General features: G+C 48.7%; 1 protein-coding gene across 2 annotated transcripts in view; it reads left to right on the forward strand.

Annotated features, from left to right (window-relative positions):
- Positions 1–23,983, forward strand: part of PLXNA4 (plexin A4) — a 437,461-nt gene that overhangs the window by 338,662 nt on the left and 74,816 nt on the right. For both annotated transcript variants that reach the window (XM_050323730.1, XM_050323731.1), the window contains exon 10: positions 15,789–15,989. In XM_050323730.1, the coding sequence (XP_050179687.1) occupies positions 15,789–15,989 (201 nt within the window). The remainder of the gene's footprint in view (positions 1–15,788; positions 15,990–23,983) is intronic.

A 23,983-nucleotide genomic window follows, 5' to 3' on the forward strand; every position in this document is an offset into this window, starting at 1 on the left:
GATGGGAAACACTGGTATTTACATCTCCAGGAGAGATGGAGATACTCTGCTCCTCTAAGCAGCAACCCCAGGCTGTTGGGATCTGGGAAGGGTTTAGGGCTTTGTCCATGGTGCCAGAAGATTTCAGCCACGCTTTAAACACCTTTGTGGCTTCATGGATTTGAAGCCTAATGGCCAGTGCCTCAAACTGCCTCCAGATGAGGCCAGGAGATGCCTCATTGCCAGTCACTGAGCTGAACTGGACCTTGGGGCTTAACACAGAGCTGCAAATGCTGCCTGGCAGGTTCTGTGACTAACGAGCACTCGAAGACGAGTGGAGCTGGGGAGAATACAAATAGGAAGCTACTTAATTACTTCCTGGCCAGGAATGGTCTGAAAGCATCCTGGGCTGTCTGCTAAATGACCTGAGAGGGCTGGTTGTTCGCCTGGCCCGAGGGACCAGTACCCATTAAGAGATCTGATACCTGCTGAGCCACCAGGGCACAAGTGGCTGCTGAAGACTCTGGCAACGTGTGCTGCATTCAGAGGGTGAAACCCTCGCTGTTCCCTGTGCTTTTTGCTTGTTCTGGTGTCTCCAATGTGGTCCCCCACCTACATCCAACCTCTACCCCAGCCCAGCTGGACCAGAAGACCCACATGTAGTATCTTCACACTCCCCTGGCATCCCCGGTCCCTCCCACCCCTTCCACATGTGCTGCTTGAGATACCACATATGTGCTTGTTGAGGTGTCCTGCATCAGAACTTCTGACCTGCTGTGCCACTGGGACAACCATAAATATCCATCTCCATCTACCAGGATGTAGAATTTCCTGTGAACTTGCTGGAAAACACGCTGAGGAGGTGGAGGGCTTGGCACCCTCTTGACTGGGTGGTGAAGGGGTGAAGGAAGGCAGCTCAAAGTTCAGCCCTTCTGGCAGGTTATCCCAGCCAGAGAGGGGCTGTTCCCTCACATGGAGCCTTGGCACAGTTTGTCCAGTCCTGCTGCCCACAGGTTTCTGTGCCTTCCACTTCAGGGGCTGGAAGGGTCTCTCGCTGAGTGGAATCCCCTGGCACACTTTGTCTCAGCTTCCCACTGAAATGCTGCTGCAAAACCACCACCACCACCACCACTGATCTGCTCTGACTCCTCTGGGGTGTCCCACGTACCAAGGGCAGGACTCACCTTCCCAGTTCCCACCTCTTCTCTCCTCCAGCCCCCTGTCCAAAAAGAAATACCTACAAACCTCAGTGGATGTGCTGCTCCCTCAACCCCTGTGGCACCCCTGGTGTTCAGGACGCTGCTCTCATCAGAAAGGATGACACTGCTCTCATCTTTATCCCCTCCAAGGCCTTGCTCTGCAGAACTGGGGAGGAAGGCAATGGACTCATCAGACTCTGCAGATCTGCCTGTTTTAGCTTTATCACCTCTCTATCAGTTTGGTTTCTGACAGGTGTCCTCTTCAGATCAGGAGACAGCTCCAGCCTGGGGGGCTTTGTCTGCCAGCAGGGTTTGCTCTTTCTCTCTTCCATCCCCTTAAACAGAGAATTTCCTGCTAAGCTTCATAAACTCCCTCTCTGATCTTGCAAAGCTGCTCTGTGGGATTTGCATGGCAGCAGGGAGAGGCACAAACCCGACCTTGGAAGACAACTATTGATCTCCAAGGCAATGACAGCATCACGTGGGACATGGATGTTACCAATGAGGTCATTCCCAACGAGGGCTGCAGCAAAACCATCTCTGAGCACAAATGGGACCTCTTTCCCCTGGGATACAACCCCTGGGATACAACATTTGGCACTCAGCTGCTCATCTCAGGAGCTGGTTTTCCTGGTCTGCTGGACAGAGGAAACACTTCCCAGCACTGGAACTACAAAATCTGGAAGGACAATGGCCTTCCAAAACCCCAAAACTTTCCGAGCTTTCTTTCTGCCTGGCAACATGAGAAATGCCCTGTAACTTCAGAGTCCTTCTCATTCCCATTTTGTGTGTTTGTGGCTGTCAAGGACACTTGGGCTGGGAAAGGATGGCATCACAAGTGCATTCTGACAAAGAGATTTACAATCCCTCTGCGGCCAGGAAGGTTTTTGTCAAATGGCACTTTGAGCGAACGCTGCGTCGCGTCTCCCACGCTTCTCTTGAAAAACCATCTTCCCACTGACTCATCCCTCTCACTGCAACTTCCACTGCCTATTTTCCACTTTCACCTGCAATTCTATCATTTTCTGACCTGCACACTTGCCTGCTTGTTGAGTGGGTTCTTTGGGCAATAGAAACCATTGTGTGCACCCTGAAGCCACGCCTGGCTCCTCATTGCCCATCCAGACCTTCACCCAGCTCCTGGTGACTCACGAGGCTGGCAGGACTGAGGTCCATTTGCAGACTTCCCAATGCCACTTTCAGCAGTGCTTGGAATGCACCAACATGATGAGTGGCTCTGTTCTTACTGGCCTCTCATCTCCATGCTTCTTTCAAGCCTTTCCTCTGGAAGCATTTAGATCCCTGGAGGATGAGGAGAGGGGAGTGTTTCCTACCATCCAGACCTGCTAAATCTGTGAGTCTGGAGGAAGGACTGATGGGAAGCTGTACCACCAGTGTGGGGTGGTTGGACCACCCCATTTGCAGTTTTCCATGGGTTTGCTGAGCAGATTAGCTTGGGCATCTTCCAGGATCTTGCACCAAGAGACTCCTTGCCAAGCAGACAAATATTGGTGTTACTCTGTCATGTGGACCCGTGCCAGGAACTCCTTCCCTCTGTAGTCATCACTGCTGGCCTGACAAACCTTCTGCCCTCACTATGGCCTTCATCTTCTCCTGTAACTCCCACCCTCAGGTAATTTCTGTTCTCTGTTTGCCTGTACAACATCTTGCCATCATGTGGGAAGAGGCTTCCCACTCTCCAGATGGCCTGGGCTGCAAATGGACTCGTTAGGCTGGCACCCATCCCCCCTGGACCAGCCTGGAGTGCTTTGAAGGGAGGTTTGTGCCCTTGTGCACTTTCTGACTCCATCATTTCCTTAGGACACCTCACAACTTTCTGGATTCCCACGGGCTCAGCCTTTCACTCAGGTCTTCTTAATGTTCTCTGAGAGGAACTGGGGTTTTTACTTTCATTGTAGTGTGAGTTGCTGATTAATCTAGAATACTGGACGAATTCAAGGCTGATCCAGTGGGACAGCAGAAACGCTTTGGTCCATGACCCACATTGTCCAGAAGGCAAAATGCTGTTTGTGTCTGTGCAGCCTGTGATCTGCCACCCAAGGGGAGCCTTTGGATTGCATCATGGATAGCTGGGATCAGCCAGCCCCTCCTGGCAGAACAACCAGAGGCGGAGAAAGGACAGAAAAGGCACATCCCTCACCATCAACATGGAGATATGACTTTCCTGTCATTTATCAGGTGGATCAGTTCTGCCTGGGACAGATCTGGATCAGCTAAGTCTGGGAGCCTTGGGAAAGCCCATGTTTGCTCCAGTGAAGAACTCCCAACGTGGTCATAAAGCAAGAGTATTTATGATTATGGCACTGATCTTAATCACACGGGGTTGACAAAGTCTCTGCATGATTTGTGGCAGAAATGCTTCACCTTGGCGTGTAATTTCCCTTTCCAGCAGGTTTCCACAAACCAGGCCCACTGGCTTGAAATACACTGAGTGACTTCTTGCTTTATAAAGGGGAGCTGATCTTATCATTACTGAGGGCAGGAAGGGAAAGCACGAGGAAAAAAATGGCATTTTAATACTGAAGTGGATTGTTGTCGTTGCTGTTGTTGTTGTTTTTCCCAAAGAGCTGAAGGCAAAAGTGGAGAGAATTAGTCTCAGATATAAAAGGGAGTGGGGTGAGTTTCTGTTTTTTTTCTTGGCCATCCTGTCCCTGCTTTTGACATTTGTTGCTGACCATAAATAAAGTGGCAGTGCAGGCTTAGAGTCTGAGCACAAACCAGATTAACACACTGTGAAATCAACCCTGACCTGCCTGACACAATCACCAAGTAAGAGAGCTCAGTTATTTTCTTCTGTAAATGGGCATGACAGTCAACAAATTTTGGGGGAAACTGAGGCAAGGAGGCGGAAAACAATCAATCTGAGGGTCTCCAGCTGATGAAACAGCTCCTGCCTCTTCTCATTTGCTTTGTCCATCTCATCTTTGTACAGATCTGTTCTGATTCAGGGGGGTAGTTTTCACTTCATCAGTGTTTCTGTCCAAGGATGGGATGCTGGGGTATCCTACTTGAGTTGATGGGATAAAGAATTTAATCTTTTTGTTGTGCCTTTTTCTCTAAGATGAACAATATCTTGTTCCAGGCCTTGCAAGGATTTTAGCTTTGTGTAGGGGAAAAAGAAGAGGAAAAAATGGCAAAAGCCAAAAGCAAGCCTAGATAACAAATCTATTATTCACTGGCTTTAACAGATACATAATCATTTAATTACCTTGAAGGAGGTTTTCATCTCTCCCTTCTCAGCCGATCTGTGTGTGCATGTGTTTTCCTTCCTCCCCCAAAACAGGCTTTTTTATTAAAAGGATTTTCATCTGCCGCCTAAAAAGGGAACAGAAGAAAAGATCTCGCACCAGAGTGTTTTATGTCGACTTGTACGTGCTAATGACAGCAAAGCCCACATAAAAGAAACAACTGCTTCAAATATTCATTTGTCAGAAGAGATAGAAAGCCTTGTGAGCTGCATCCTGGAAGCAGCTGCTGAGGAGCAGAGCATGCTTTGCCCAGTGTTTGCTCGTGCCTTGAGCTGAACTAAAAGCTCCACCAGTGGCCTCTGCAGTGAAAAAGGAAGGGGAAAAAAGAAGACAGAGTAATGATGACAACTCAGCATGAACTGACAGACATCTAAGGAGTGGTTGGATAATGTCCTTAATAACAGGCATTGACTGTGGGTCAGGCTGAAGTGGTCAGGCAGGTGGGCTGGATGGTTGTTGTAGGTGGCCTTTGAGCTGAACATAATCTACTCTATTCCTATCCTATCCTATCCCATCCCATCCCATCCCATCCCACTTTTGTTCCATTTTATTCTAATCTAGTCTAGTCTAGCCTAGCCTATTCCATCCTACTGTCCTATTCTATCCTATCCTATCCTATCCTATCCTATCCTATCCTATCCTATCCTATCCTATCCTATCCTATCCTATCCTATCCTATCCTATCCTATCCTACCCTATCCTATCCTACCCTATCCTACTTCTATCCTATCCTATCCTACTTCCATCCTATCTTATCCTACTTTTGTTCCATTTTATTCTAATCTAGTCTAGTCTAATCTAGCCTATTCCATCCTACTGTCCTGTTCTATCCTATCCTACTTCTACCCTATTCTACTTCTACCCTATCCTACCCTGTCCCCTTATCCTCTTTTTTGTATGAATGTCCACATCTCCTCATCATGGACTTTGTTTGTAGTAAACTCAGCATTGCCCTTCCCCATCCTGCTGCAGCATCCCTCTGTGACTCAGGAAGGACTTTGCCTCAAGGTCTCAAAAATCAGTCCAAATGTCCCATTTTGTCCTCTTTTGAAGGCGTAGAAGGAAGGCACAGTGGCCACCTCCTCCCAAAATGCTCCCTGGTGTGCTGGATGGCTGCACTGGGGAGGGGGCAGAGGACCTGCTGGGCCACGGGGTGAGCAGAGCCAACTCTTCCTTGTTCCCTTTGCATCAACAAACCTTCTGGTGATGCATCTTCAGCTGTTGCTGTGGCAACTGCTCGGTTTCCATCCCTCTCCCGTTTCCAGCTTCACTTAACCCGTCTAGAGAGGCTTCTGCTGGAAGCAGCAGCACGGGGAGAGGAGAAAACCCATCTCTGCTCAAATGAATGCCCCTCTCATTTCTCAGGGACTGCACTGACAGCTGCAGCGAGGCCAATTCCAGAGCTCCCAGTCCTTCCCGGCTTTCAATTATCCACTCACTCTTCCTGGCACCTGTCTGTCATCAAGGAGGGGGTGGGGGGGAGAAGGGAAGGTGAGGTGTGAGGTTTCCATGGCAACTGCAGGCAACCTGCTGCCTTCGAGTGCTGGGAGCAGGCAGGGGGACCAGCAGCCACCCCGTGCAGGTGGGGATGTGGTGGAGGGACCGCACGCGTTCTGCGCCGCCCGCTTTTGGGCAGCACGAGGGGTCGGTGTTCATCACCTGCTTCGCTCTTGGAAGGGTTTCCAAGCACGTGTGAAGGGGTTCAGTCTGCTTGGCATGCTGTCCAGGGGGAGGCAGGGGTAACCTGGGAGGAGGCTGGAGCTGACAGTGTGGATCCTGCTGTGTCTCAGGGCTCCTGGCGCTTTGGCATTTCAGCGTCACGGCCATTTCCCAGGAAAGATGTGTCCTGCAGTGGGTACATCCTCATCAGAGGGGGTGCTTCAGATAATCAGGAGAGGAAATGAAGCACAGAAAGCGGAGGCTGGGCAGAAAGCTTTCCCCTTGTTCATGGAGTCCTCTTAGAGCATGAAAATACCGCTCAGAGCCACTGGTGAACCACAGGTTTTATTTCAGCAGATGAGAGTTATATTTCTGATTGAATTACTTGGACACATTCACCTCTGTGTGCCCCTGATTCCCTCACACCTTCTGATTTGGGTAAACACTTTCAGTTAATAGGTGCTTGTACAATACTCAGTTCCTGGAGCCGTGATCTCTCAGTGGGGGCTGCTCACAAGAAGCCTTTGAGCATGTACAAACAAATTAGATAATTTGCTGTTGTTTGCAAGTCATGGTGACTTGCACTGAGGTGAAGAAAAGGATGCGTGTGAAGTGGCTGCTTCTGTTATTTTTGGGTACCTTATGTCATCTCTGAGCCATTTTGCCCTGCAGTCACCCAGCTGGCAGGGGAAAAGGCTGGTGACTTGTTCATTGTCTGCAGGATTTCATGGGTTCATGGATAGTTTGGTTGGGAAAGACCTGAAGGATCATGGGCAGGGACAACTTCCACTAGACCAGGTTGCTCCAAGCCCCATCCAACCTGGCCTTGGACACTTCCAGGGATCCAGGAGCAGCCACAGCTTCTCTGGGCAACCTGTGGCAGAGCCTCCCCAGCCTCCCAGCCAGGAATTACTTCCTAATATCCAATCTGTCTCATCTATCTAATATCTATTAGCTAACCTGTTTCTGATTTTTACTGTGGTGGATCTGCAGGAAATCTGTCCTGGTGCACAACATCTCCAACCTTTAAATCACAACAGCAACTGAGAAATGATGGGAAAAGGCCTCCCTGAGGGCAGTTCATCCTACCCTAATACACAACTTGATTTCTTAAAGCTTTGCCTCTCCAGCCACCTTGTGGGTGACTAATCAAGGACCCTCTTGTGTGATTTCCAGGAGCAGCTGAGGGAGATTAATTGGAATAGAGATGTAAAGAAGCATCTGACACTCAGTACCATGTCCCTGCTAAATGTTTTTCGTAACAGTTGGGCTGCTCATCCTTGTAATGCAAGATTATTTATTCCACAGGACAGAGGGATCTCAGAATGCAACAGGGTAATGTTCATCTGTCCCTGCCAACACGGCATCCTTGGAATAACATCGGGAAGGGCTTATGTTGTTTTGATAGCCCAGCTCAGTGCAGTGCCATTGTCAGGCCTCAAGTGGCTACAGAGTTTTCTGGCTCTCTAGACATCTGTCAGGACTGCTAAGATCAGTCTGGCACCCTGCAGTGTGAGGGAGGAAAGACAATTCCCCATTCAGACTTAGTCCAGGGAGATGTCTTGGCTCTGAAGCCAAAAGGTTTTTGCTTTTCCCCCATTGTAGCATCAGCTGCATTCGCTGCTTTGGGACATGTGAGCTTTTGGGGCCTGGCCAAGGAGAAACATTCTCAGGATGTTGAAGCTGCAGATAAGAGGTGAGGCTGGGATGTGTCTCCTGCCTTGCTTGGGGAACCTCCAGGAGGCTGAGCCCAGGCCCTCCTTCCCTGCCTCGAGTCCATTTGCTTTGGCTTGGCTGTTATCTCCTGCTGTCACGGCTCTTGGTGAGGGGGAGGATGACAAGAGCCATGATATCACGGTCCTGACCTTCCCACTGTGGAAGCCAAAGTCTGGTGACTCTCTGGGCTTCTGTCCTGCTTTCTGAAGGAAGTGGGTTTGCATCAACATGGTTTGTGTGTTCAACCTCCGGTCCAGCTGTTCCTCCATCTCCTCTGTTCACTCCTGAACTCACTGGGAATTCCTGGCCTAGCTGGGCCAAAGTCTGGAGCTCTCAAAGATGCCAAGTTCCTACTAACTTTGTAAAACTGGGCAGCTTTAGAGGAGAGATAGACTTTCAGTCCTCTCTGAGGAGGAAAACACTTCAGCTTGGGCTCAACCCTTGTTAGACACCAGAAGTCCCCATGTGAGGGTGTTGCCATGGGAATCCCTCTCACTTCTGAGCAAGTCTTAGTTGGATAACGTCCCTTACTTGTGCAAAACCTGTTTTTTGACACAGATGAATAGAAAACTCTGTTGAGGAGTGACACGTCCATGTCTTTGGTACCTGCATGGATGAGCAGAAAGGGGTATTATGTCAGTGCTCACCTCAGCACTGCTGGAGTGCCAAGCAGAGATGTGCAGTGATATCAAAAAATTACAGAATGATTTGGGTTGGAAGGGACCTTGGACATCATTTAGTTCCAACCCCTCTACCATGGGCAGGGACAATATCCATGAAAGGTCTTGTGAACTTCTGTTGAAGTCCTCACAGAAGGACAGAAGGGTGGCTATGAAGGGTGCAGATTTAAATAAGCATAATTGGAGAAGAAATTAATTACTGCTTTGCAAGCTGCCTGTGCTTTCCACAGCTTTGCACAACCCATTTTCCTCTGTGTGTTATTCAGAACTGTCTTACTTTACCAGGGTTTTCCTTTAACAAATGACAGACTTTTGCCCAGTAAATACATGGTTATCTTCTCTCTTGAACATACACCACCTTCTTCAGTGCACATCATCATATTTCTTGTGATTTCCAGACTCAGGAAACATCAGAATTGAGACTGTTCACATGTCTCCAGTAGCCCCTTTCTGGTGAGCAGATGGACCTCATGGCAAAACCATCCACTATTTTTGTCACTAGTCCACTCCCCTCATCCAGTGACCAGAAGGCTCCTGCTCTCTGGATCATTACTTTTCCTTCTGAGAGTGTGTCAAAGCAGCAAAGGGCTGAGAAAAAGCTAATGTTGTGTCTCTATTTAAAAAGGATAAATGTGGCTCTTGGATAATTATGGCAGCCTGACCTTGATCCTTGTGAAATAATGGACCGGCTAAGAAAGACTCTATTAATAAAGAATTAAAGGAGGGCAAAATCATTAATGTTCATCAGCAGAGATGTGTGGACTGACTTCAGAGGCAGGATAGTCCTGGGTTGGATCAAGCTCTCAACAGACCTGGGTCATTTCCCAGCACTGTCTGCATGGCCTTGGGGGAGTCACTTTGCTCCCAATCAGCAGGATTTGGCAGGGATCCATGGGAGAGGAGGTTGGTTATCTTCATTTAGCTCCTGCTTTAAAGTACCCACTTCCAGGGTACCAGCACCACTCATCACTCTCCAGCCTTCACAGCACTGAGGCCAGGAACACAAGAGGCTCTGGCAGCTGAGCTGGGGGTCTGCTGTCCATCAGTGGTGAGGTCTCCCAGGGAATCTGTGGCTGCCCCATCCCTGGAAGTGTCCAAGGCCAGGTTGGATGGGGCTTGGAGCAACCTGGGACCAGTGGAAGGTGTCTCTACCCGTGGCAGGGGGTTGGAACGGCGATGATCTTTAAGGTCCTTTCCAGCCATGATGTCCTGGTCTCCCTCTCTCCAGCTGGGATATCTGTGCACTGATCTGGGCAAGCCAGCACTGAAATCACAGAATCACAGAATATGCTGAGTTGGAAGTGACCCACAAGGATCATCAGCTTCCTCAGGAGGGGCAGAGGAGGGGCAGGCACTGATCTCTGCTCTGTGGGGACCAGGGACAGGACCCCAGGGAATGGCCTGGAGTTGTGTCAGGGCAGGTTTAGGTTGGATATTAGGAAAAGGTTCTTTCCCCAGAGGATGGTTGGGCATTGAACAGGCTCCCCAGGGCAGTGGGCACAGCCCCAAGGCTGGCAGAGCTCAGGAGTGTTTGGATGATCTTCTCAGGCCCATGGTGAGAGTTTTGGGGATGGTTCTGTGCAGGGCTGAGGGTGTAACTACCCGAGTGCACAGAGCTCAAACAGGGCCACATCTCTTCCCCAGACAGAACACCAGCCACCTTTTCCCAGGCACCAGAATCCCTTGCAATATCTGACAAAATACAGCTGGAATTGGCTCCTGAGTGCTTGGAAGACTCTTAACTAGAAAGGAGCCACCAGAAGTGACAGAGATGCAAGGACTCAATTATCCCTTTGTTGTCTCTGCAGATGTTTACACTTCCCATAAATCCTGTTGCTTTCTCCTCATCAGCTGCCTTTAAACTTCTGAGCATTTTCCTCATGTATTATTACTTTTGCTGTGCCAATAAATAAGCACACCATCAATCAAACTAACAACACTGTAAACTTAGGAAGTGCAGATAAAATATATGGTGCATTAAAACATTCTTTGACCGGGTGAGCTTTTTTTTTTTTCCTTTGGAGCTGGTTTGATTGCTGCTGGTGCCGACGTAAATTTGGGGGAAGTATATCCAGAAATTTATGGAGCTTGGAATCCTGCCTACAAGGCATTGACCTGATTCCACTTTATAACATAATAACGTTCCCCGGCGCCGTTTGTGTAAATTTTAAGTATAATTTTTATGATGTTAAGAATTAGTGGTGTAATAATGTAAACACAGCGCGGACTGTAAGTCAACCCTTCCCCCTCCCTCACCGGGAATGCTGAGCTCCTTGCTGCTTCCTTCTCCAGATTATCCGGGGTCTGGGAAGCTGTGCAGGAGTTGGAAAGTGATTCATCAAAGGAACCAGCTCGTCAGGCCTGGAGCCTGAAGGGCTCTGTGGGCAGCAGAACGGGGGAGCTGCTGCACAGACCTGGGGTGGTGACCCCGGGTGACTGCGTGGAGGTGTGAGAGAGAAGTTCAGGCAATGTATTCCAGGCAGTCCCTGCTGCCTCTCATTCCTGTTTTTTATCCAGGTGAAATCTGATTTCTCCAAAGTCAATGAAAGGTTGAGGATTTTTTGCCTCTTTTTTGCCTTTTTTTTGGCCTGTTTTTTCCCCTCCTTTTTCTCACTCCTTCCCTTCCTTTTCTTTCTCTTTTCCTTGTTCTGTGTTTTTGTCATGATGTTTTCTAATCTAATCTAATTTACAGAGCATCCAGATGCTGTGGTCTAGATATCTTTATAAATACCCAATCCCTGCCTCTCCACTTTTACCCTCTTGACTTGATTACAGCGCAGTGTGGGCGGGTGAGAAAGCCACAGGGAGCACAGGGAAAAACAGAACATTGCAGCTCAGCAGAGGAGATGAACAAAAGATGTATTTATTTATGTGATATGTGGGTAAATAACAATCTGAGTTTCATTTCTTGTGGGGGCCCCAAAGGTCTTGAGTGAGTAAATTTTGCTCCCCTCTTCGATTCGTTCCACGTGAGATGGCCTGGATAAGGCACAGAGGTGGTGGGTGGATGAGGGATATGGAAAAGAAAGTCTTAAAAAAAAAAAACAAACCTAAAGCTGAGGGTGAAGAAATGGATTTAATGACAGAAGAAAAAGGGAACTGGTTGCTTTGAGATGAGTAATGAAGGAATTGGTGCTGGTGGCTGTGTCTGGTCCTGAATGGAGATTCCTCCTACTCTTCTGGGAAAGGAAGGGTGAAATTCCACTGCCAAGGGTTGAGTTTATCTTGCCAGAGATTCCTCCAGTGCAGTCAGTGATAGGTGAGCTCTAAGTGGAGATCCAGCCAGTGCTACCAGGGATCATGAGGAGCCAGTATGAGGGAAAAGTTGGAAAGATTCCCTCACCTGGATCCTCTGTGTGAGGAGAGATGCACGAGTGAAGATGAGTGAACTGGGACAGCAGTGCAAGGTGGAGACTGTTGATGGGTGGATGGGTCATTGTGTTAAACCTTCATGGATGTCTTACCTGTTCCCACATCTCCCATTCAATGTAGATAGAACCCATTGTGTTTTGGAAAGGGGAGAACACTTTGATGACACTTCAGATCATAACCCTGGCCAAAACCAGTAACAGAGGGTGAAACTGTACAAAATAAGGCTGGAATAAAACCCATGTCTCACCACAAGGCTGTGAGACATCCCTACATGCCTCATTCCTCGGAGAGGATGATAATTCAGAGTATCTGGTCAGTCTCCAGCTTATACTGGGAGAAAGCAGGATGAAATTTCCATGAAATCGTAACTCTGGATGTATAAAGCACCATAAATGAACCTAACTAATTAGTTCAGGGCTAAGACCACACGACCTCAGAGAGTTTTTGTCGTTCTCTTTAGCAGAATCCTCCTGATGGCTCTCACTGGAGACTCACTCAGGCTTTGTGATGGAGGCCATAACACAAATGGGAGAGAAAAGGTTCTCATATTTCTGAGACTCTTATTATTTCTGCAAGCTGCAACAAAACACATTTGCAGCCACTCTGCGAGGAGTTATAAATAAAGCAAATCAAACTACCATCGACCCAATGAGTCCAGCCCATTTCATGCAGTGTTTTCACTGCAAAAGCTCCCTGACTCGGTAATTGGCAAAATTTTGGTGATGTGAGGTGTGCATTGCTGCTGATAGGAGTAATTGGCAGTGGTGGGGGATATTATTTTAAATGGTCTGACTCACTTGAAAGCATTTAAGGAATAGAATGAAGCTACACACGTAAAATGAATCAACAACGATCCTCTGGATTCTGAACCAGCTGCCCTCAGAGTTGGGTAAAAGGCTTAATTTATTTTATACCAAAGGCAAAAGGGGTGGGATCGTGCCCTTCTTTGGTGCAGTTGTTGGCAGGGTGTTTTTATTTCCTCTACATCATGTGAAAACCCTACTTTTCCAGCCTAGGTGATGCCCACTGCAGAGGAGAAGGATGCAGAGGAAGTGCCTCCACTGTAAAATACCCAAGATAACTCTTTTTTAAGGACCTTTCTGCTTGGGTCTGCTCTGAGCAGCTTGTTGTTTTCCCCTCAAAAATACAAACCTGGCCAGGCACCCAAAGCTCGACGCAGGCTGCAAAATGAGTTCTGTGTGAATCTGAACCCAGAGCCTGGTCCAAGCTCTGAGGTTTTATGCAGCACGACGCCCAATGAAATTGCATCTTCCCCTCCCCGTTTCAATTAGAAAGAACATTAGGTCAATCAGATAAAGCCACATTGGGAGGATTTCCTCTTTATGGCGCTTGCCTCTTCAATTATCTATAATGAACTTCCTCACAGCACTGCAAAGCTTTTTATATGCAAACGAATCCTGTTTTGGGGCTGCCTCAATCACGGCTTGTTAATGAACTTGAAACAAGTGTTATCGGAAAGGTTACAGCACCAGTGGTGGAGGGGGACGGGATAAAGCTCCACAAGAAAGACCAGGCTGAAGGGCTGGGATTGGCCTGCAGGTAACAGGGTGGACTATCTCCAACCTCCATCCTCCGGCTCCCATCGGAGGCTTTGCTGTTTGACAGACATCAAGCGAAATGCCCGCTCTTGGGAAACGGCTGCTCAGCGGCAGATACGGCTTGGCCATCCTCCTGGCCCGCTGATTCCCTCTGCCAGTGCATCTCTCTCTCAACTCCTGTGGCTGGGGAGGGGAAAAAAATGGAGAGGATGTTGCCAGGGTCTTTTCTTCTGCCAGGAGAAAGGGAGGAAGCTGACGCAGAAGCCCCCAGGACATGCTGGGCAGGTGACGGGGAAGGGTCAGGGGGTGTTGAAACCGTTTAGTCCCAAATGGTGTTTAAATGTGGTATCTGCTGTCTCTTGCTTTAATATGGTCCTAGACCACCTTCTTGCCCTGCCCTCTGGGGTTTTATGAGATCTAAATCACATGGAGTTGTAGTTTATATCTCATTTTCTCATGTAGAGTATCTACTTAACCCTGCATTTATCCTTAACGCTGGTGAGCAGGACCATTGAACTCAAGGTTGGGATGACTTTCTAGATGGTAAAGCCTTGCTCTTGAATCAAGGAAAACACTTCTCTGGCCCTTTAACCACTGTGTTTGAGCATTAGTGATTCCCTAGAGATGTTTCATCATAGGACTGCCCAGCAGCAAGAGAAGGGCATGTTGGAACAGGGTGTAGCCCCTCAAGCACTCCATCCTCAACCCCCACGAGTGCAGAGAGTCACAGTGGTGAAGTTCATCACTGAATTGCAGTCACCCATGGGCTTTCCTTTCCACCTCCAATGCTTACACCTTCCAACCAGGTTAACCTGATGGCCTAAGTGGCCCTGAAGGACTTTCCATCGGGCATTCCCAGCAGGACAGACAAACTGACCCTCTCTGGGAGTGAGGAAGGCTTCTGGACCTCACTGCAGGAATGCATTGGGTGGTTACTGGATTTTCCTCCTGCCCCTGGATCAAGTCACACATGCATTGTCATGACTGCTGGCTCTTGTAATTCTGCTCGTGGTTGATGTAACACTGCAGATGTTACACGTCTAATCCATTTCTTTATCTCCCTAAGCTGTTTGCTTCAGTAAGATGCTCCCACCATCTGCTCTAACAAGCTCCCAGGCTCTCAGTAAGCCCTAAATTCCATTTTTGAACCTTCCAATTTTTTTTTCCTCTTTTTCCTCCCTTGAAACAGTGATTTTCCTTTGGCCCATCCCTACAGATTAAGGTTGCACCTCTTCAAGTAACTTCCCTGTCACTGCTGACCCCAGCTGGGCCTGGCTTTAATGTCAGGCAGGACAGGCTGAAGTGGTGTTGCTTTCTGGACTGGGCAGGGTGGCTGCACCATCATGATACTGGAGCTCTCTACAGAGAGCAAACAATGTGCCAAATGTGAAAAGGAGGGGACAGACCTGACCTTGGCATCTGGGAGTTGAAAAGCATCACCCAGGGGGGGACAGGCAGGCACTCACAGGGAGTGTGGTCTGTGCTTTTTGTTTTGTGGCCTGTTGCAGTGGTTTATCTAAGGGATCCCATTTTATATCCAATGGCCTTGGACTAGCCAGGAAAAGGCTGCAGGAATTTCCTAAAGACGTGGTAGCTTCCTAGAATCCATGGATGTGACAGCTCGTCTGGCTGTGCTGTGAAGAAGCAGCACGTGGCCACTCTAAAGCTGTGCAAAGTAATGACACCTTGAGGGCAGCCTCCTGCGTGGCACCTTTGGGTGCCCAGACCTCCACCTTTGTGAGGGACCCACCCAGAGGCACCAGATTAACACCATCCCCTTGGCATTGCTCCTCTGGTGAGCCTTTCCAAGGGATCTCCACGCAGGGTGTAACAGCTGGATCTGTCTGTAATAAATATTTTGTCCTCCTCTATGGCAAAATAAACCCTCTTTTTAACATCCCTGACTCCAGAGGTTGCAACACATCTTGTTGCAGCTGTGCCTTTTATATAATGGTGTTGGGAAGCAAGGAATTATGCTCAGGCTTTGTCTCCTATCATGGCATTGTGACTGGACTAAGCCCATGGAGAGATTCCTTGATTCCTTTTCCATTACCTGAGTAACAGAGAAGGTATTAAACAGCACCAGAGGTGGCTTCCCTGGGTCCTGGAGGCTGAGAGTCTGCAGTGTAAGCAAGGGAGATAGGAAAGGATGGTCTGTAAAAGAAATCCTTCCTCTCCTGTTTATCTGAGCCTTCCCTGTAACACTCCCTGACTCCCCTGTAAGGGACCGAGGTCCAGGGAGCCGCAAAGGGTTTGTGATCAGGCAAAGTGAGGGGGTTGAGAAGCATCAGAGGGCTCCAGCTGGGGGTGGGAAAGCCACGTGCTGACTGGGTGTGCTGTCTGCTCTCTCCCCAGGACTGTCCCCAGCTGCTGCAGGCAGAGAAGATCCTGGTGCCGGTGGAGGTGATCAAACCCATCACGCTGAAGGCCAAGAACCTGCCCCAGCCTCAGTCGGGCCAGAGGGGCTACGAGTGCATCCTGAACATCCAGGGCAGTGAGCAGAGGGTGCCAGCCCTGAGGTTCAACAGCTCCAGTGTGCAGTGCCAGAACACTTCGGTGAGCGAGCCCTGTGTGCCTGGGAAAGGGTGCAGGGGCCAAGAGTGCCCATAGCACTCTCCCAGTGGGATTTTGGGTGGTGTCACAGCCCTTTTCTTTTATTTAGGGTACTGGAGGTGTTTAATCTGGAGAAGAGGCTCAAGGGATGCTTTATTGCTCCATACAATCCCCTGAAAAGAGGGTTTAGCCAGGTGGGGGTCGGTGTGTTCTCCCAGATAACAAGCAATAGGACAAAAGGAAAGGGCCTCAAGTTGTGCTTGAGGGGAGGTTCAGGTTGGATACCAGCAAAAATATCTTCACTGAAAGAGTGGTTAAGCATTGGACCATGCTGCCCAGGGAAGTGGTGGAGTCACCACCCCTGGAAGTGTTCAAAAGGTGTGTAGACACAGCACTTGGCAATGTGGTTTAGTGGGCATGGGGGTATTTGGTCAAAGGTTGGACTTGATGATCTCAGAGGCCTTTTCCAGCCTCAGTGATTCTATGATTCCAACCACAGTCAGGGAAAGGTTGGCTGGTAGCTTGAAAACTGCCCCTTTTGCTGATCAGACTGGCTGGTGTCACCACACAGTAGTTGCTTCTGGCCCTGGAGCCCGGTACTTGGCCATGCTGGAGCACGTCAGCCATGACCCATAAGCCATCATTGTCAGCTTAACCTGCTCATGTCCTCACAGTGCCACACAAAGGGTCTCCAGATGGAGAGTTCAGGTTATTTTGCAGGGGTTTGGTGATGGGACGTAGAAAACCCCATATAAACAGCCTGATGGGATGGGTCGAAAGAAGGGTGAGGTCACAGAATGGTTTGGGTTGGAAGAGACCTTAAAGATCATCTCATTCCAACCCTCTGCCATGGGCAGGGGCACCTTCCACTAGACCATGCTGCTCCAAGCCCTGTCCAACCTGACCTTAGGTTGAGTCAGACCTTCCCGCAACCACTGACTCACCACGTGCCCTTTGGAGAGTCCCTTTTTCCCCTCTGCCCACCTCCACTTCCCATCTGCAGTGCAGGACCAGTGACCCCCTCTCCCAGGGCTTGTGTGAGTCACCACAGTGCTGTCACCAGGGCCATGCCACTTCTGGGGACAAATCAGTCATCTGCCAGGAGCTGTTCCTTCTTGCAGCAGTGGAACAGCTTCTCTTCTTCTCCAGAGTCTTCTCCATGAGGTTCACATCTCCAAAATGTGCGTTTGAGTCATTTTTCACTGCTGCTACTACGGGATGATTTATTAGTCAAAGAGCTAATTACAGGCTTTAGCCACCTCACCGCAGCTCTGCCACTCCACGCTGGGCACTGCTTGTCACAACATATTCTGCTGCATTAGGCACCAGCTGAACGTGGCAGGCAGTTCACACATTTCACCACCATTTGCAAACAATCGACATCCCTAGGAGGCTCTTTCGTTTGTTCCTTTGTCCCTCTCCCTCCCTCCCTCCCTCCCTCCTCCCGATTTTCATTACTGGTTAATGACCTGTGGGCTTCCAGGTTCGAGGCTGCACAGAAACGGGTGGCCTGAGAAGTTAAGAAGGTATTATGCTTTTTTAAAGAAGTATTTTCTTCAACAATGGTGAAAAAGGGGTCTTATATGGACATGGCCAGGGATTATATATCTGTCCAAAGAGCCTTAGCAGGGAAAAGAGACCTTTAAAGACCCTCTAGAGTCAGGAATTCTCTGGCACACACAGGCATTAGCATGAATTATCTCAGGATGATTTTAAGCATAGCTGGGCTGAGCAGGAGATTAACTTCAGCCAGTCTCAGCTTTTGTGGTACCCAAGAAATGTCTCTGGTTTTGAGAGGCAATGGTTACTATTCCCACACCACCTGCCTGCCCCAAGAAGCTGCCAGTGCCTCGGACTGGAGGAGTGGGGGTTCCACGAGTCCCCAGATGGATTTCCTCATGGAATGCCTTGAGTGCTGTGACTGCACCATTTTGGTTTTAATGTCTGTTTTCCTGGACCACAACACTCCAGGCTGTGCCAGAGCTGCAGAGGGTGACAGGGCTGAGCCTCAGGCTCAGATGCCAAGGCACCGGCAGTCCATGACCTCCCTGCTTTGTGTTGTCTGTAGGATGCTTGTCCCCTGTTTGGTGGTGGCTCAAGTGGATCTATTTCTTCTCCAGGAAGAGAGGCTCATTTGGGAATAAAATCAACCCTTTTCTGTGCTGTTTTCTGCCTCCTCTCCCTTTTCCTCTGCCCTCTCCTTTCGCTCTCCCTCACTTTCCTCTTCTTCCTCCTCTTTGCTTCCCTTTTCTTTCCTTTTCTCCCCTTTTCTTTTGAAGGTGCTTTGATTCTGATTTCTTTTTTTCTTTTATTTTATTTCTGAGAAATGTTATTTCATTGTTGCTCTGAATTTGCCAGACACTGAGAGAAAGAGATGTGGAAGGGAAGAGCCAGACAAAAGAAAGCAACATTCACACAGCTACAAAAAGGGAACAGAGAAGCCCTGGCTGTTTGAGCAGGTGGCAGAGGACACAGACAATAGGGAAGGAGTGCTGGAGAAACGTCTCCATCATGATTATTGCCTTCCCTGCCAGAATTAGCATTCAGCCTGGAGCCACTGTGATACAATGAGCCTCTGCTCCGGGGGTCACCTGGCTTTAGAAACAGCCGAGTGAGCTTGTTTGCAAATTGAATCAACCCCCTTCGGCAGAGCTTTTTACTCGGCACGGTTGCTGGAGGAGGCAGCGAATGTAGCACCTGCATTGCAGGCTTGGAGAAGGTCCAGAGGAGGGTGGGAGGATGTGTTGTGATGGTGTGTCCCTGAAGGGGTGCTGTCCTGCCAGCAGATCTGTTGGTGGTGCACGTTAGACCAAGCAGTCGCTCTTGCCTTGTTTTCCATCCTAAACCTCAAGATCTACCCCCTCTCATCACACATTAGGCACCAACGAGCTCAAATTTGCTTCTTGCACAGTAATTTCTGAAAAAAGCAGGATTTTTTTCCTGCTTTCACACAGGGATAGAATCAGGGACAAGCCTTAATTCTTGCCTTGCATTTCCTGATCCCTCAGGGTTTACACCAAGGATCAGAACCATCTTAAGCAGGCACTTTTCTAAGTGGCTCCAACTTCAGTTTAAGGGTGCTCTGAGGACACCCAGGTGGGACCAGCCTATCTCATGATGTGCCAGGAGTGTCAAATCCAGCTCTGATGGTCCCTAATGGGTGCTCAGCCCCGTCAGGACTCAGATCTGCCCTTCTCCCCACCTTTCCTGGAGATGTTTCATTTGATAACAGCGATAAGTCACCGAAGGCAGCACAACTGGGGACAATTATTGTTCTTGTCAAGTGGTTTGAGACACTCAGCTCTGGGTTTTGTCCCCTGTCACACCACCCAAGGCATGCAATTATCACTCAGAGATGCCCTACCTGCCAATCCTTATTGCACTTTGTGATAGCTCTGCCAACAGCCCGGACACGGAGTGATGGATGGAAATGAGAAGGGAGGGGAGCTAAGGAGACATATAAATAAGTAAGTAAAAATGTCAGCAGGAAGGGCTGAAATTGCTGGATGTATCAGGGCAGAGAGCAATCTTCCCAGTGGGAGACAGTGGGAGCCCCAGCACTTGCAATCAGCCCAGTATTATCAGCCTTGGGCATGAGGAAGAGGGAGATGGGTGAGGGATGACCCAGCTGAGCATGCCATGATTATTGCCATCCCCTGCTTCAGTGACTGATCCCCTACCCTTGGGTGGTGTGAGCCTGCCCACCCCTGGCCTTGGCACACACAGGGTGCATGTACTGATTCCTGACAGCAAGATCCCTGCTGATAATTTGTCTCAAGTCCTTCACAGGGTCTGTGTGCCGTGAGCCCCCAGATGGTGCAGCTGAAAGTGCTGCGTGACTTAGGGATGGGAAAGCAAGGATGTTCTATTTGTCACATCATTGCACTTCAGCCAGAGATCTCAGTGGCATTTGACTCTGTAGTGTGGCTCACAGAGGAGCAAGTGAGAAAATAAAACCAAATAAACAACAAAAAAAAACAATAAAAAGCAGAGCTGGGAAAAAAAATGAGGAGCTGTTCACAGAAATCGTGGGAAAACACAGTTATGGGTGGCCAAAAGACAAGCACAGGGGGTGTGAGTTGTAGGATCATAGAATGGTTTGGGTTGGAAGGCATCTTAAAGATCACCTAGTTACAAACCCCTGCCATGGGCAGGAATGCCACCCTTGCACATCTACCTCTCAATTGTTATGATGCATTATTATGATTTGTCTACATTCAAATGTCACAGAGAAACCCCAGTCGTGACACGGGTTCTGTTGGCCTGGGTGATACCCAGACACAAAAATTCAGTCCCAGCTCTGGAACTGCTGCTCAGTTTATGACTGGAAAAATGATGCAGAGAGGGATTCAATGATTTGCACAGGATCACAAAAGGAGCTGGTGGCAGAGCCAGGTACAGAAGTCAGTCCTCAGGCCTGAGCTTTAATCACAAATTGGTGTCAGGGAAAACAGGCTAACACTAAAACACTGCTAAAATGCTGTTTGTCTGCAGATGTTTCCCCACTGCTGGACATCCTTAAAATGCAAAGGGGAAACATCATGAAGTCACTCTTCATTTATCGTCCCAAGTGTGCCCGAGCCAAATTACCCAAGAGCTTTACCCTGTGACACAACATCCCAGCAGGATACAGCAAGTGGCCAAGGGTGGATATGGATTTGCACAAACTGCAGAAGTATCTGATACAAGGAAAGAGTTTAAGAGGCCAAAAAAAAAAAAAAAAAAAAGAGACACTTGGGAGTTCCAGTGAATTACAACAGCTCCTTCTAGCAGACCAGTTTTGGCATTCTCACTTCGGCCCTCTGAATTGCCCATAATTTTGTTCTTTGATTTGATTATGATCCAGATTGGGCAGGTTTAGGGGTCAGATTTACACATTCTGAGCAGTTTTGCTGTGCTGGAGGCCGTTGTGCCAGGGAAGATGTCCAGACAGGCCCTGATGGCACGAACACTCCCAGCAGGAATACCTGGGAAGCTCCATCGTCCCGGAGATCGATGCACCATCCCTTTTCCTCTTCCCCGAAACACATTTCCATCTTATTGTCACAGCTGAGCGAGTCCTTTTCAAAGGCTCCCGTTGAGTTCAGCGGGCTTTGAAGAGGGGTCACAATGAGTGAGCAGCTCCTGTGGTCTGCAGAGGGCGGAGCATTTGCTCGCCGGCACTTCGCAAATCGCTCCGTTTCGCTGCCGCGCGGCCCAAGAACCGCCTGGTCAGATCAAGGCAGTGTGAGCATCCTCATTCCCGGCTTCATCCTTGGAGCTCTTCCATGGGGATCCCCTTGCTTATGGCCTCGTATCCATTCCCAGCTCTGGTTCAAGCTTACTGAGTTAAAAGGTGTAATGTCTGTTTGCTCCTGGTGCTGCAGGCAAGATAAGATCTGGATTCCCAGCTGGAGTCCTGCTGCTGGCACTGGGATCCTCCGTGGGATGAAATCTGGGGGACTCCAGCTGCCTGTCCTTTGGCAGCCCTGCCTGGTCTCTGCTTTCTCGTGAGGGGGCAGAGGAGGGGCAGGCACTGAGCTCTGTGGTGACCAGTGACAGGACCCAGGGGATGGCCTGAAGTTGTGTCAGGGCAGGTTTAGGTTGGATATTAAATAAAGGTTCTTCCCCCAGAGGGTGGTTGGGCACTGAACAGGCTCCCCAGAGCAGTGGGCACAGCACAAGGCTGACAGAGCTCAGGGAACGTTTGGATGATCCTCTGGGGCACAGGGTGTGACTCTTGGGGATAGTCCTGTGCAGGGCTGAGGGTTGGACTGGATGATCCTCATGTGTCCCTTCCAGCTCTGCACATTCTGTGATTCTGTAAATCCCAAAACGCACACACGAGGCTCTGGGGGAGACAGAACGTAGCACTTCCTAAGACTCATCTGACTTCTGGGTGACCAGGAGTTCTGTATATCCCCTTTCCCATTCCCAACCAGCATTTTCCAAGCGCTGTGCAGAGCAGGCATTGCTGAGTGGCACGAGGATTAATTATTCACTACTTTTCAGGCGCCTTCCTTCCCACTCCTGTCTCCCCATCCTCGCTCCGAGCTCGGATAAGCTGTGAACAGCCAGTGGTGTGAGTCCAAGCAGCTCTGCCTCATCTTGCATCTCGCTGGCAGTGACACCAAAAAGTGTCATAAAAATGCAAATGCTGAATGAGACTGGAGGGAGCAGCCCTGTTGCAGAGGGTAACCTGTGGCTGCTCTTTACTCCCATGGAAACCACAAGGCTTATACCCATAAAGGCCCCACAACTGGATCATAATCATAGGCTTTTGCAGATTAATGGCTAATTGTGTTTAGTTTGTCCAAAGAGGAATTAGTGTGAAACCACCTCTCACTCTGCTGTAATGGACAGGAATCACCATCTATGATTTACTCCCAATTATATGGCAATTAATGGATCCAGGAAAAATTTCCTGTAAAGGCTCAGAGCTTTGGCGTCTCTGTGGAAAATCACATAGAGACTTCAGGCTGTAGGGAACCCTTTACTGCTCTCTAAGATGTGCCCAACGAAACCAGACACCTTGCTGATTTATATTTAAACTTTTAGTGGGGAAAACATCTTTTTTCTTTCAAATTGGGAGTTTTTCCCCCTGCAGGTCCCAGTGCAGTGGGAGATTCCTGCTCTCAGGAGGGTAAATCCTTCAGTAATAGTAGCAGACATGGAATGTTTCTCCCCTTCTTGCTTTGTTCACCATTCTGCCCTTTAATCAGCCATCTCCTCTCCCTTTATGAGGCTTTTTGCCTTTTGGTGGAGTGTGGGATGGAAGCTGTTGATGGAGGTTGGCAGTGGGATCTGAGGGGCAACTGGGTGAACCCTCTGTGAACTGGCTGAAGATAAATTAAAATCTAGCTGAAAAAGAAAGCACTGTCAGAGAGTTCTCCAAGTGGAGAGGGCCTCCAGAGACCAGCTTCCCTTTCCTTCCTTCAGGCCACCACTGTGAACCTTGCCTGTCCTTGACAAGTGTTTGTTTAAATCTGTCCAGCTCTCTCTGAAGCTTTCTATGGGTTTTTTTTTTTTAAAAGATGCATTTGCTGGAAACTGGATACTCCTCACTCCAGCTGAAGCCTTCCTGGTTCTGAGTGGGGGAAAATGTTTGCATCCTGGGGTTTACATATGGGAACAAGCTCTGTCTGGTCCATCCCCAAGTGAGAATTGCTTGGGCTTTGGCAGCATTGTTGGCACTGTTGATTCACAGTCTGTTTATGATGATCCTCAGTAGTCCCCAGTCTCTCCTGCAGCACTGGCCAGTCACTCCAATTTCATAGCTGTTTGCACTGATTTCTCCTGCTCAAAAATAGTCCATATTCACCTGCTTTGAACTTCGGTTGGTTGATTTTGGCCCATTTTTCTCCCATTTTCCAAGTTTGTTTTGAATTCTTAACCCTGCACCCTCTCCCTGAACAGTGTCATTCATGAAAGCTGTAGCTTATCATCCAAGTCAGTAGTGAAAATAGTGAGTAATGCCAGACCCAGGATAAAATTCCATGTGAAACATCCTCCCAGCCTGACATGGAGTTATCTGACTTCTTTTTTTTTTTTTTTTTTCTTTTTTTTGACAGTTTTTTGCATAAACCTTTTGGTAGCTTTTTTTAGTTCATATTTCCCCGGTTTGTTTATGGGAATCTCCTGTAGGACAGTAGCAAATACTCTGCTGAAATCAAGATAAATGACATCTGCTGCTTTCCCTTTATCCACAAAGTCATTAAGCCTGTCAAAAAGGAAATTAGATTGGGTTGACACAATTTGTTCTTGACAAATCTGTGCTGGCTGATTTTTATCACCTTATCATCTCGCAGGTGCTTATAAATTGATTGTTTAATAATTTGATGTACTTTCTTTCTGGGAAGCCAAGTTAGGCTGACAGGTCTATAATTACACAGAACTGCCATTTTCTCCCCTTTTTTTCCATGAAGGGCCCATTCCCTGATTTCTGAGACCTCACTCAGCTTCCAAGAGTCCTTCAAACCCCACTAGTGTGGGTAACCCCATATGAGTGCTCAGCACCT

The sequence above is a fragment of the Myiozetetes cayanensis genome, unplaced genomic scaffold, assembly GCF_022539395.1.
Source record: "Myiozetetes cayanensis isolate MyiCay16 unplaced genomic scaffold, myiCay2020 scf3, whole genome shotgun sequence".
Taxonomy (NCBI): Eukaryota; Metazoa; Chordata; class Aves; order Passeriformes; family Tyrannidae; genus Myiozetetes; species Myiozetetes cayanensis.